Genomic DNA, 12,576 nt, shown 5'->3' on the forward strand with positions numbered 1-12,576 from the left:
TGTATACCCATGGCTGATTCATGTCAATGTATGGCAAAAACCACTACAATATTGTAAAGTAATTAGCCTCCAATTAAAATAAATAATTTAATTTAAAGAAAAACTGACTTCTCTGAGTAAATATCACATTAAAGAGTAATATTTTAATTTTATAAATACTAATAACTGGTGAAATTATCAGAGATGACAATCTCCAAATAGTAATAAAGTCTACCTCAAATGCTAGAGGATGAAACTCTGTCAGACCTAGTTCAAATAGAGTTCACACTAACAGCGAGCTTCTTCATGGTCCTTTTCAATAGATTCACTCCTCTCCGGCTCAGACAGACTGAGGGTAATGGATGAGGTGCACTGCACCAACAAAAGCTTCATCTGCATCCATAGGATAACATTACAAAGGAAACACAGGCCTTTTGGAATACAACTCAGCAAATGAATTTAGAAGACATTTCCATTTACCAATATAAAAACACTGAATTCTGCATTCTTTTTTTCTACTGCTTTATAAATCTTGCAAAAGAGAAAAAAAAATCTTATCTGCACAAGCATTAGATCACACTCTTTTTTTAACTTGGGATAAAATCTTTACAACTACTATACTGCTAGAAATAGTGCAGGTCCTCTGAGATAATATGATTACAGAATGAAAAATACTTGTGAATGAATGTCCAGACTGAAGAGTATTTTGGGGGGGTACATTTTGAGAGCAAAGTGTTATTTCGCATTTCCAATATCCAGTCTGGAGTTCTTGGAAGAGTTTCTATGTACCTCATCTTACTGCACTTTCATTGCGCTTTGCAAATACTGAGCAGTTTTACAGCAGCAACCCTGCACTAAGTACACTGGTGCCATTTTCCCAACAGCATTTGCTTACTTTATGTCTCTGTATCACATTTTAGTAATTTTCACAATAATTCAAACATTTTTATTATTGTTCTGTTATAAAACTTTAAAGGATGAAGAGCTGCTGCTTATAGATGAGCAAAGAAAGCAGTTTCTTGAAATGGAATATACTCTTTAGTGAAGATGTTGTGAAGACTGTTGAAATGACAATAAAGGAGTGAGAATACTACATAAACTTAGTTTATAAAGGAGCACCAGGATTTGAGAAGACTGACTCCAGCTCTGAAAGAAGCTCTACTGTGGGGTAAAATGCTATCAAACAGCACTACATGCTACAGAGAAATGGTTTGTGAAAGGAAGTCAATCAATGAGGCAAACTTCAGTGTTGCCTTACTTTGAGAAATGGACACAGCTAACCCAGCCTTTAGCAACCACCACCCTGATCAGTTAGCAGCCATCAACACGGAGGAAAGATCCTCCACCAGCAAAAAGGTTTTGACTCATGAAAGGCTCAGACAATGGTTAGCACTTTTTTTTAGCAATAAAGTATTTCTAATTGAAATATGTATATTGTTTTTCTTAGCCACAATGCTATTATACACTTAACAAACTACAGGATAATGTAGGCATTTTTTTTTAAAAATCTAGGTACAAATTGGACTATCACTGCAATTTTATCAATGCAGAGTATTAACAGAGGAGGGAAAAAAAAAAACACTTACCAGATGGAGACATATATTCTGCATTTGCCCTGCAGACCACTTTGATAGGCAGATTACACATTTGCAAAAAGGCCTGTCAATCAAAAGAAATCTAATGAAAGTCTAATGAAAGTATATGCATATTAGAACACAACGTTTTATTTCTTTTCTAAACTTAAGTAAAGCTCAGGAAAAGGAAAAGAATAAATCAATTTAAAGTGAAAGATTTGTACTCTAAAACAAAAATAAAATGTCATTTCAATACTAAAAGATCAATACATATGACTCAGACTCAAATAAATGTATGAAGCTTAACGCATTTATATACTCAAATGTAAGTTATCCACATTTTACTGCATTAGTTTAGGTAAGTCAGCAATACTGTGTATTTCTTTAATTTTCTACAACAGATGACTAAAAGTCCAAACTTTGTAAGTTATTACTTAATTCCACTACTCTCTTAGGATTCTTATCTTCGTCTTAGGCAGAAACTCTCAAACTTATTTTTTTACTACTTCAAAGTTCTCTCCAATAATACTCAATATCTTAACATGTAGCTTTTATGCTCACTAATTGACTTTTTAAAGACAGAGAATTGTTTATTTTTACTTTGTTTATAGCAACAAAAATTTTATAAGGGACTTTATTTTCTTGGGCTCCAAAATCCCTGTGGATAGTGACTGCAGCCATGAATTTAAAAGATGCTTGCTCCTTGGAAGAAAAGTTATGACAAACCTAGACAGTGTATTAAAAAGCAGAGATGTGACTTTGCAGACAAAGCTCCATAGAGTCAAAGCTATGGTTTTTCCAGTAGTCACATACGGATATGAGAGCTGGATCATAAAGAAGGCTGAGCACCAAAGAATTGATGCCTTTGAACTGTGGTTCTGGAGAAGACTCTTGAGAGTCCCTTAGACTGCAAGGAGATCAAACTAGTCAATCCTAAGGGCAATCAACCCTGAATACTCATTGGAAGGACTGATGCTGAAACTGAAGCTCCAATACTTTCGTCACCTAATGCGAAGAGCCAACTCACTGGAAAAGACCCTGATGTTGGGAAAGATTGAGGGCAGGAGGAAAAGGGAGCGGCAGAGGATGAGATGGTTAGATGGCATCATCGACTCAATGGACATGAGTCTGAGCAAACTCCAGGAGACAGTGAAGGACAGGAAAGCCTGGCGTGCTGCAGTACATGGGGTCGCAAGGAGTAGGACATGATGGAGCAACTGAACAACAAAAATAGCAACAAAAATTTTATAAGCAACTTAACTGTCTAACAACAGGGAATTGGTAAATCATTTACGGTAAATGCAAACCACATAATGCTATACAATTTTTTAAATCATTAATTATATTTTCACACAAGGCTGCCTGAAATAACAACTTTATTTCCAAAGCTTCCTTACAACTGGGTGTGACCAGTGTCTAAATTCTGGCTTATGGAGCTTAAAGTCTGGGCAACTGCCTGTGAAGTGTCTTTAAAAAGAAGAGATATGACCACTCCTCTTTTTCCTTCATGCTGACTAGAATGTGAAAAGGCTGATCAGCCACAGTAGCCAAACTGAATCACACCAGAAGCTGTGTTGAAGGTGGTAGAGCAACAATAAGAGTAAAGAAGCTTAAGTCTTTGAAAATCATGCAGTCACCAAACCTGGATTACTTGTATTAAAAAAGAAAGAGAGAAAGAGAAAGAAAGAAAGAATCCTCTTTTTTAAGCCACTGCTATTTTGGGCTTTCCAAAACTAACAGCCAAACTTAATCCTACCTAATTGACCAACAATTAACTGCTTCCAGGTTTAAAGAACAACTCATCCAACCATAGACTCTCTCTGTCTATATAAGTATACATTAACAGTCCTCTAAAAACTATAACCTATGCTCCCAATTTATAACAATAATAGTGAGTTTCTTGGTTAATTCACAAGTATGGACTGCAGGCAGTGGTTCTCACGCTTCAGTGTGCATCACAATCATGCGGAAGGCTTGTTAAAACACAGACTGCTAAGGAAAGAATTAAAATAAGTATAAAGAGATCTTTTGAGAAGACTGAGAAAAAAAGGGAGAAAGGAATTAAGAAGGATCAACTCTCTTCATTACATATGTATCTGTACCCAATGATACAAAAAAGTTGAGCTCATTAAACCATATATAGCAGGAAAAAACAGTGGAAATAGGCTGAAATGACAAGAACCAGGTAATAACTGATATACAAGTAACAGAAGATAAAACGTAGTGAATTAAGAGCATAGGTGGAAACATCTTTTTTGCGCCTCCAGGAAACAGGACACTTTTTCACTGTACTTGCAAGGGGTGGTCAGAATCAGCGATGATGACTATAAGCTGATAAGTGAGGATGGGAAAATGAGGGAGTGCCACATTCTGTGAAATGGGAGGAGAATCTGTCTGAGAATGAAGGACCTGGAGGAGTTTTAGGCTTCAGAAGAACAAAAAGAACTGGAAAGAACTGCTTGAAGTATCTTCTTGAAGATTATAATAAATATTCAGTTGTTACTTAGGTCATGAAAGTGAGAGTCGCTCAGTCGTGTACGACTTCTTGCAACCCCATGGACTATACAGCCCATGGAGTTCTCTAGGCCAGAATACTGGAGTGGGTAGCCTTTCCCTTCTCCAAGGGATCTCCCCAACCCAGGTATTGAACCCAGGTCTCCTGCATTGCAGGCAAATTCTTTACCAGCTGATCCACAAGGGAAGCCACAGTCATAATACTATATAAAATAGCAAATACAGTATATTTTGCTAACCTCCATGTATTATATTGGTAACTATACTAATCATTATTCCAAAAAGTTCTGTTTCACCAGAAAAAGGTTAAGCAAAACTGTAATGCTCTACAATCAAAGCCATGTTTTCAGTCTTATGAAATTTTTACTGCTTTACTAAAAAATAACTGACTTAATTTTGACCAATTTAACAATATTAACTTACCACAGACCTCAACTGATGCCAAAATTCTACTTAGCCAAAGATTAATGTTATAGCATTCACTGCGATTATTCTTCATCCCTGATTCAAAAGAAATTTTCTGAATTAATCTGAATTAATCACAAAGACATCTGAGGTCATAAACACAGTATTTTCATCTAAACATTAAAAATGCAAAACAAAACATTACCATGACTGTCTTTAAGAATATAAAAACTCTAAATCCAAACCAGACTTTGATTCAGCAGTATTTCTCCTTTCTCTTGCAGGCTAGGAGAAAAATCTCTGAGGTTTCAAAACAGTACTTTCACCTTTCACTTGCATTTTCAATCTCTTATCTCACCTCAAATACTCCAAATAAAACAAGCATGACACACCAACCTAAAACACATTTTATTTTAAATTCTGAAATAGCAATCTGCATATTTTTATTCTTATGTAAATCCAAAGAAAAATGTAGTTCCAATAATAATAAGGAAAGTCAGGATAACTCAGTCAACTCCTATTCCTCTGTTGGAAACATTATTCCAAACTAATTCAAGTGACTGACAACATAAAATAACTTAAATCAAAAAGTTAGCACATCCTATAAGAACAATGACTTATAACTGTGCTGTCTAATATGGAAGCCACTAGTCACCTGTGGCTATTTAACATAAATTTAAATTGACTAAAGTTGAAAAGTTTATTTCAGATCCCCAATTGTACTAGCCATTTCATGTGCTCAACAGCTACATGTGGCTAGTGGCTATCACACTTATTGAACAGTATAAATAACAGAACATTTCCATCATTACAGAAAGTTCTATTGGACAGCATGGGTCTATTGCAATGGCAATCAGTGCATAAAAGACATCTAAGCAAAAGAGGCTGACATCATCTGAGAGAGATTAGGCTAAATATTATTAAAACAGGCTGCATAGTATTACAGTGTCCACAAATCCTGCAAGTGATCAATCACCTTTTGATGACAGTGACACATTAAATACCATAATATTTTCAATTTCAGAAAGACCTAGTATAGGGTTTACTCATTTGCTGAGCAATCCCAATTGACAAAATGGTCAGGTAAGTTTATTACAAAGTGAAAACTAAGACTTTAGAATGAATAAATTAAATAAAACCACGGCTATTAAATGTATTAATTCTTTGAATATAAATTTACTGAGTGTCTGAACACATGACATAGTAGGAATTTTTTAACACACACACACACACAATACCCAGCACCTAACTGCTGAGACCCTGAAATTTAATAAGCTTGATGTAGTTTCAACATATTGAATGAATTAATTAAATTCATAACACAAAAAAAAATTCATTGAAGGGGTAGAGTGTTGGTATATTTTTTTATTTCTGAAAAAAACTCAAAGGAAAAAGTAACACTAGATCATCGATAATCAGTTAAATATGAAGGATTGAACTTCTATATTTATCTCTTCAACCTTTCAAAAAACTCCAGTGAAATAACAGTGAAGAATCAGAAAGCATACAAACTCAGAAAAACACGAAGAATGGAAGAGGAGACCAAAGCAGACCAGAGATGTCAACCCGTTTTTGTAAGACGAAAAGCAGACTTAGCAGGGCAGAGGAAGCTGAAACCTAAGAGCACAAAGAGGAGAAAAGCAATACATTTGCATCACAGAAACTAGGAAGACTCCAAAACTGGAGGCCAAGTACCACAGAAGGCAGAGGTGAGATAAAGCAGTAAAAACAGGAGAACTGCATCAAAGTCATCAGCCAGCCAGCCCATCCCCAATCTGGCAAAATTCACAGGTTCATCCTCCGGAAGAACTAAACCAGAGACTCCACTCAGAATCCAAGCAAAGCAGATGGCCCTGAGTGGCGAGAAACAATGAAAATAAAGTGAAGGGAAAGTATGTACACTGAAGGTAGAGACCCACAGTGTCCCTCTCTCTCTAAGCTCCCAAACACTGGCAGCCAAATTTAGTCCTTATAGACTATCTCTCCATAGACACACACACACAGAAGTCGCTCAGTCGTGTCCGACTCTTTGCGACCCCATGGATTGTAGCCCACCAGGCTCCTCGGGCACCTGCAAATACTGATGGGTAGGTGGCCATTTAAGGTAATGGCCAAAAAAATAGTAGCTAACTGTGCAATCAGTCTACAATGAAGCCCACATGTCAAAAATCCCCCATCAGCTTTTTAGTGCCTCACTCTTATATATAAATTGTTAGCAGAGATCAAGAGATATTTGAGAATAGCCTCAAACATACAGAGCCAAAACAAACCACAAAAAAAGGAGGGGAGAAGAAACAGAAAATGCAGAAAGCAGAAAGCAACTTCAAAAAAAATTTATAATGGTTAATATTTATTGAGTGTTTACTATGTCCCAGGTACTTACATAAAAGCTTTCCTCTATGGGGTATATATAAAAAAAAAAAAATCCCTATTTTAAGATAAGAAAACAGAAGTACAGCGAGATTAAGGAATCTACTTAAGGCATATAGGTAGAAAGGAAAGGAGGGAGGGAGGGAAGAAAGAAGAAAAAAAGGAAAAGGAAAAAAGGAAACAAAGAAAAGGAGGGAAAAAGAAAAAAAGCAAAGCATACACGGGACTGAGATGACACTGAATATCTTAACAGCAATTCCAAATGCTGGAAGATGACAAAAGGCCTTCCAAATTCTAAGGGAAAACCTTGCCAACCTAAAATTCTCCATGTGGCTAAGGTATCAATCGAGTGTGGATAGAATAAAAACAACACAAGCAAGGTCTTTTAAAAAGCCAAAATAAAAATAATAAACCAAGAAAAAATGAGCACAGAATGCAGAAAATTAGGGGATCCAACATTAAAAAAAAAAAAAGGAAAAGAGAATTCCCTGAATGATAATGAATAGCAGTCATAGGAAAACATTTCTGAAGCCTACCAAGAAAGGAACCATTCCATTTAAAGTAGAAAGGTAATATTTCCAAGAAATAAATAAATAAAAGACATGATGTGTTTGACTACTGTGAGGGAAAGTTTTACAGTTCAAAGAGTATAAGAGAGAAAATTACCCAAATGAATTAGACAAAGCAATTATTTACTCAAAGGAAAAAAAATCATATAGAAAGAATATGTCCATTGTACACCAAGCCACTCAGCTAGGATCAATATTTACATTCCAATTATAATATAAACTACTGAATATTAATTTAACCCCAAAGTTAGAGAACTATTGGGAAGATGGGACAGAGTTGTAAAAGGGAAATTAAATTTCACAGTGAAATTCAATAGATAAATTTAAATTAAAAAATGAAATAGGAACATGTCAGGGAATAGTTAACAGGAAGATTCCTACCTGCTGTTTTTCATAAATCCTCTGTTCCTTATCAGTTTCTATTACCAGAAACCAGTGGAATGGCAAGCCACTCCCAGGACTAAGGTCATAGGATGAGACAGGCTTGAATCTCCTTCAGTAAACATTCTCCTTACGACAAAACTGCTTAGTCTCGATCCTCTTTCTTGAGATATGGATTGTCTCCTGATCGATCCTCTTTCTTGAGATATGGATTGTCTCCTGACTTTGTGACCATTATTAATCCCTTGTTCCGTTGGTAACGGTTGCTGTACGTTTGGTTTTCTGATCTTTATCATTGTCGAAAGAAATTTCTTGTACAACAGCCTACATATACTCACAGAAACATCATTAAAGCACCTCTGCTCCATCAGAGCTTGGGTCCCCGTGTCTTGCTTTCTTTCTCTCTTTCTCTCTCTCCCCCCTTCCCTCCCTCCAGCTCTCTCACTTTCTTATCAATGACTCTGGACCACCAGGTTCCGATACATTAAAGGACCCCAAGAAGTGGGCCCGAACAGCAACAGATAAAAACCATTTAAAAAGGGACTGCCCTAAGAAGGCAAATAAAAAAACCTACAAAAATCTGCCCTCATTGTCATAGAGGAATGCATTGGGCCAAAGATTGTAAATCTAAATTTGATATTGAAAGAAAACCTATTCCAGGAAACTCCAAGCAGGGGACCCCCAGGTCCCCTTCAACAAAAACCAGGGGCAAATGCTATATTTTCCCTCACACCCTCAACATCCGGCAGTGCTGCCGTCGATATACCAGCCCTAAATGATTTTTTCCTTTACCCTCAAGCAGTCCCTTCTAAAATACCTTCTGGACTTTCTGGACCCCTGCCCCCACAAACCTTCGGTCTTTTACTTGGCCAATCTAGTTTGACTTCTAAAGGAATTACTGTTCACCCTGGAATAATTGATTCAAATTATAAAGAGAGATTCAAATTATGACGTCATCTCAGATTCTATGACAATTCAAAAAAGGGGACAAAATTGCTCAATTACTTCTTTTACCTTACGTCTCTATTAACTCCTCTAAGTGTACGGACAGGTGGATTCGGCAGTACAGATCAAAAACAATCCTTATGGACATCATTGGTATCTGAATACGCCCGACCAAATATAAATATCAACATTAATGGTAAAAGATTTTCTGGTCTCCTCAACACTGGATCTAATATTAATATAACTATTATTTCCAAACACTTATGGCCCACATCCTGGCCTATACAAAAAATCTCTTGCCAAATTGCAGGAATTTCTCAAACCAAAGTACAAGAAATTTATCAAAATGTTCAAATCTACCCATGTGAAGGACCAAAAGGCCAGTCTGCAACATTAAGACCTTATGTGATAGATGCACCCCTTAATCTAATAGGAAGGGACTTACTTATGCAATGGCAAACTCAGAAATACATTTCACATTTTTCCTAAGGGCCACTGCTCATTTAACAAACAAAGCAATTATTAAAATAACTTGGAAGAATGACAAGCCTATTTGGACAGAGCAATGGCCCCTTACAAAAGAAAAATTATAGGCTACTAAAGAACTTATAGACACACAATTAGAATTAAAACATATTGAGAAATCTTGCTCTCCTTGGAACTCTCCTATTTTTGTTATAAAAAAGAAATCTAACAAATGGCATCTCTTAACAGACCTTAGAAAAGTTAATGCATCTATGAAACCTATGGGTGCATTACAACCAGGGATCCCATCACCTACTATTCCTCAAAATTGGTACATTATTATTACTGATTTACAAGATTGCTTTTTTAATATACCTTTGCACCCTTTAGACTGGGAGAGATTCACTTTCTCTCTCCCTTATTCTAATCATATCGGGCCTCATAAAAGATTTCAATAGACTGTGTTACTCAAGGTATGCTTAATAGTCCTACTATTTGTCAAAATTTTGTAGCCAAGGCTTTACATCCAATGTGACAGCAATGCCCTCATGCATATATCATTAATAATATACTGTAACTACAAAAAGGAGAAATGATGTTTCTGACACTGAATGGCCATGATATTCTTTAGACTCCAGAGAAAACTGACTAAAATAAAATCTTTTCTGAAATTGCAAAACTAGTTCTTCTTACACGTGCAGTAAGGAAAAGGTTAACTTCTTAAAATACTTTTTTGGAGCTCCAATTCTGCCTGGGAAACAAAAAATGCCTAAGAAAAAAACCTCAAGTTAACTCTTATCATGTCCTTGGGATACACAGCCCACTCTATCTGGGACTCCAGCCATAAACAAATTGGTGGAACTCAGGAAAAAAAAATATATATATATATATACATATATAAAAGATATTTTAAACTTCAAGCAGAAAACTATATCTGTTTATCTAAAATTATCTATGTCTCAATGTATGTCTTTGTTTTTGGATAATATGAAGTTAATGAACTCTATTTAAATTCAACTTCACGTGACCTGAAAAATATTCAATATTAAACATGTTTATTTAAATATAAATATAATTTAAATATAATTGTTTGCTAATCTAATTAACTCATGTCTTAAATCATCAACATTACATAATACTTTCATCGTGCCTAGATTTAAGGTAAACTAAATTTGTCAACAAAAAAGTAACTCTATATATATATATAAATATCAGATCAGATCAGTCGCTCAGTCATGTCCGACTCTTTGCGACCCCATGAATATATATATAAATATATAAAAGAGGAAAATCTAGATAAACTCTATTAAAAATAATTGTATTTTTTAAAATGTCTATCTAAAATAATCTCGTAGGATTGGGGTAACTTAAATTTCTAGAATTGTACTAAACTAAATGATAAAAGTTTATTAAATAGCTAGGTCATTTCCAAGTAAACTAAGATTTTAAAACATTAATTACTGAATACTAACTTCCTCTTACAAAAAGTTTTTCTTACAGAAAAACTAAAGAGATTTTAGACTATTAATAAATATATATATTATTAAGAAATATATAATATATATAATATAATAAATATATTCACCAATCTAGAAAATGCTAATATGCAAGACACTTCATAGTTGCTAAAGAAAAGATATATGCTTTAATAAAAAGATATAAGAAATAGCAAATAAAATGATGAATACAGAAATATAAAGAAGGTTTATGACAAATGAAAGAGAATTTTATGGCAAATGGATGTAACTCATTGCCCTGAACTTTCTTCCTCTTCCTTCTTACATGTCTTGATGGATACAAATTCTTCTTTTATATGGGCCACACCTCTCCGAGGTGAAACCACACAACATGTTATAACCCACCTGTTAGCTTACTTTGCAATAATGAGAACACCTAATTCTATAACAGAAAATGGCCCTGCCTATACTTCTAAGCAGTTCAGACAATTTTTACTTTCATTCTCTATTAAACAGATTACAGACATTCCTTATAATCCACAAACACAAGACATAATTAAACAAACACATTACACACTGAAACTACAAATAAAAAATTAAATAAGGGAGAATACACAGGAACACTTTTATCTTCCTTATCCAGAGCAGACTTTACTAGATTCCAACGCAAATATTCTTTAAGCCTATAGCTATTGTTAATATAGCCTCATCTGTTTTAAATTTTTTAAGCTTACCACAAGGAGATATTTTCACAAAAGCAGAAAAACATTCAAGACATTGAAGGACACCTCCCTTCCTTTGCCCATTTGGTATCAGGACGGGTTAACTAATCAATGGAAATCTAGGAAACTAATCTTACAGGGAAAGGGGTATGCTTGTATTTCTCCAGATGGATCCAACAAACTCACATGGCTTCCTCTTTGGAAGATTTAACCTAAGGGGGCCCCCGCATCCCAAGAGGAAGAAATTCCAATACAAGCCATGGTGGCTTTAAGAATTTCCAAAAAACGCCGCACTCATCATCAACCTTATGATCTCCCTATTTGGGGACAGATAAAAACCCTTACTAAAGGCCTGGCGTGCTGCAATTCATGGGGTCACAAAGAGTCAGTCACGACTGAGCGACTGAACTGAACTGAACTGAATCAAGCTGAAAATCTGATTTCTCAACAGGGAATGCCTCCGAATCCTGAAAATATTTTTTCGCTATGCTTGCTTTGTTTGCTTTTGCTTCCCCCACTCAGACTCACTTGATTGATCACACTTATTGGGCTTATATACCTAACCCCTCCCCCCTTTTATTGTAGGTTATAGAATGGACAGATATAGGACCAATCATATCCACTAATGACTCAACACATATGCCCCCTCCTTGGAGCTTGGAGGGGACCTCTCATTCTGACGAAGACGACTAATTAACATTTCTCTAGGCTATGAAATCCTTCCTTTATGCATGGGCCCAACAAAATTATGTATTAATGTTAGTCGACAAACATGGGCTTTCGTCCTGCCTCCAAAAAGGAACTTCCACACATTGCTTGGACCGTTTACTGCCCTGTCCTTTTATAAAAACCATGTCAATACTACCAAAACTCTAGGGAAAGGACAAAAGTTAAAATGTAAGGGGTTTACTTATAAAAACTTTAAATATACTTCTGTTTATTGAGATGAATGTCAAGCTAAATTAGGGAAATTAATGTTTACAGCCAATTACACCATTGTTGACTGGGGACCCACGGTATGTGGGTATGTACCTGCTCAGATGATATTAACAGCACTATGTGTGACTATGCTACTCAAGTAGCATCAGTTCAGTTCAGTTCAGTTGCTCAGTCGTGTCTGACTCTTTGCGACCCCATAAATCACAGCACGCCAGGCCTCCCTGTCTATCACCAACTCCCAGAGTTCACTCAAACT

At 35.6% G+C, this 12,576-nt stretch overlaps 1 protein-coding gene across 5 annotated transcripts in view; it reads right to left on the reverse strand.

Moving 5' to 3' along the window:
• The window catches only part of MTX2 (metaxin 2), a 75,651-nt gene that overhangs the window by 14,054 nt on the left and 49,021 nt on the right, over nucleotides 1-12,576 (reverse strand). For 2 of the 5 annotated variants that reach the window (XM_019970351.2, XM_070803048.1), the window contains exon 4: nucleotides 1,566-1,638. In XM_019970351.2, coding sequence (XP_019825910.1) covers nucleotides 1,566-1,638 — 73 coding nt within the window. Of the gene's footprint in view, nucleotides 1-1,565; nucleotides 1,657-4,490; nucleotides 4,569-12,576 lie in introns of all 5 variants that reach the window. The other 3 variants (XM_019970360.2, XM_070803053.1, XM_070803059.1) reach the window with 2 other exon arrangements.

Source organism: Bos indicus, chromosome 2 (genome assembly GCF_029378745.1).
Source record: "Bos indicus isolate NIAB-ARS_2022 breed Sahiwal x Tharparkar chromosome 2, NIAB-ARS_B.indTharparkar_mat_pri_1.0, whole genome shotgun sequence".
In the NCBI taxonomy this organism is placed as follows: domain Eukaryota; kingdom Metazoa; phylum Chordata; class Mammalia; order Artiodactyla; family Bovidae; genus Bos; species Bos indicus.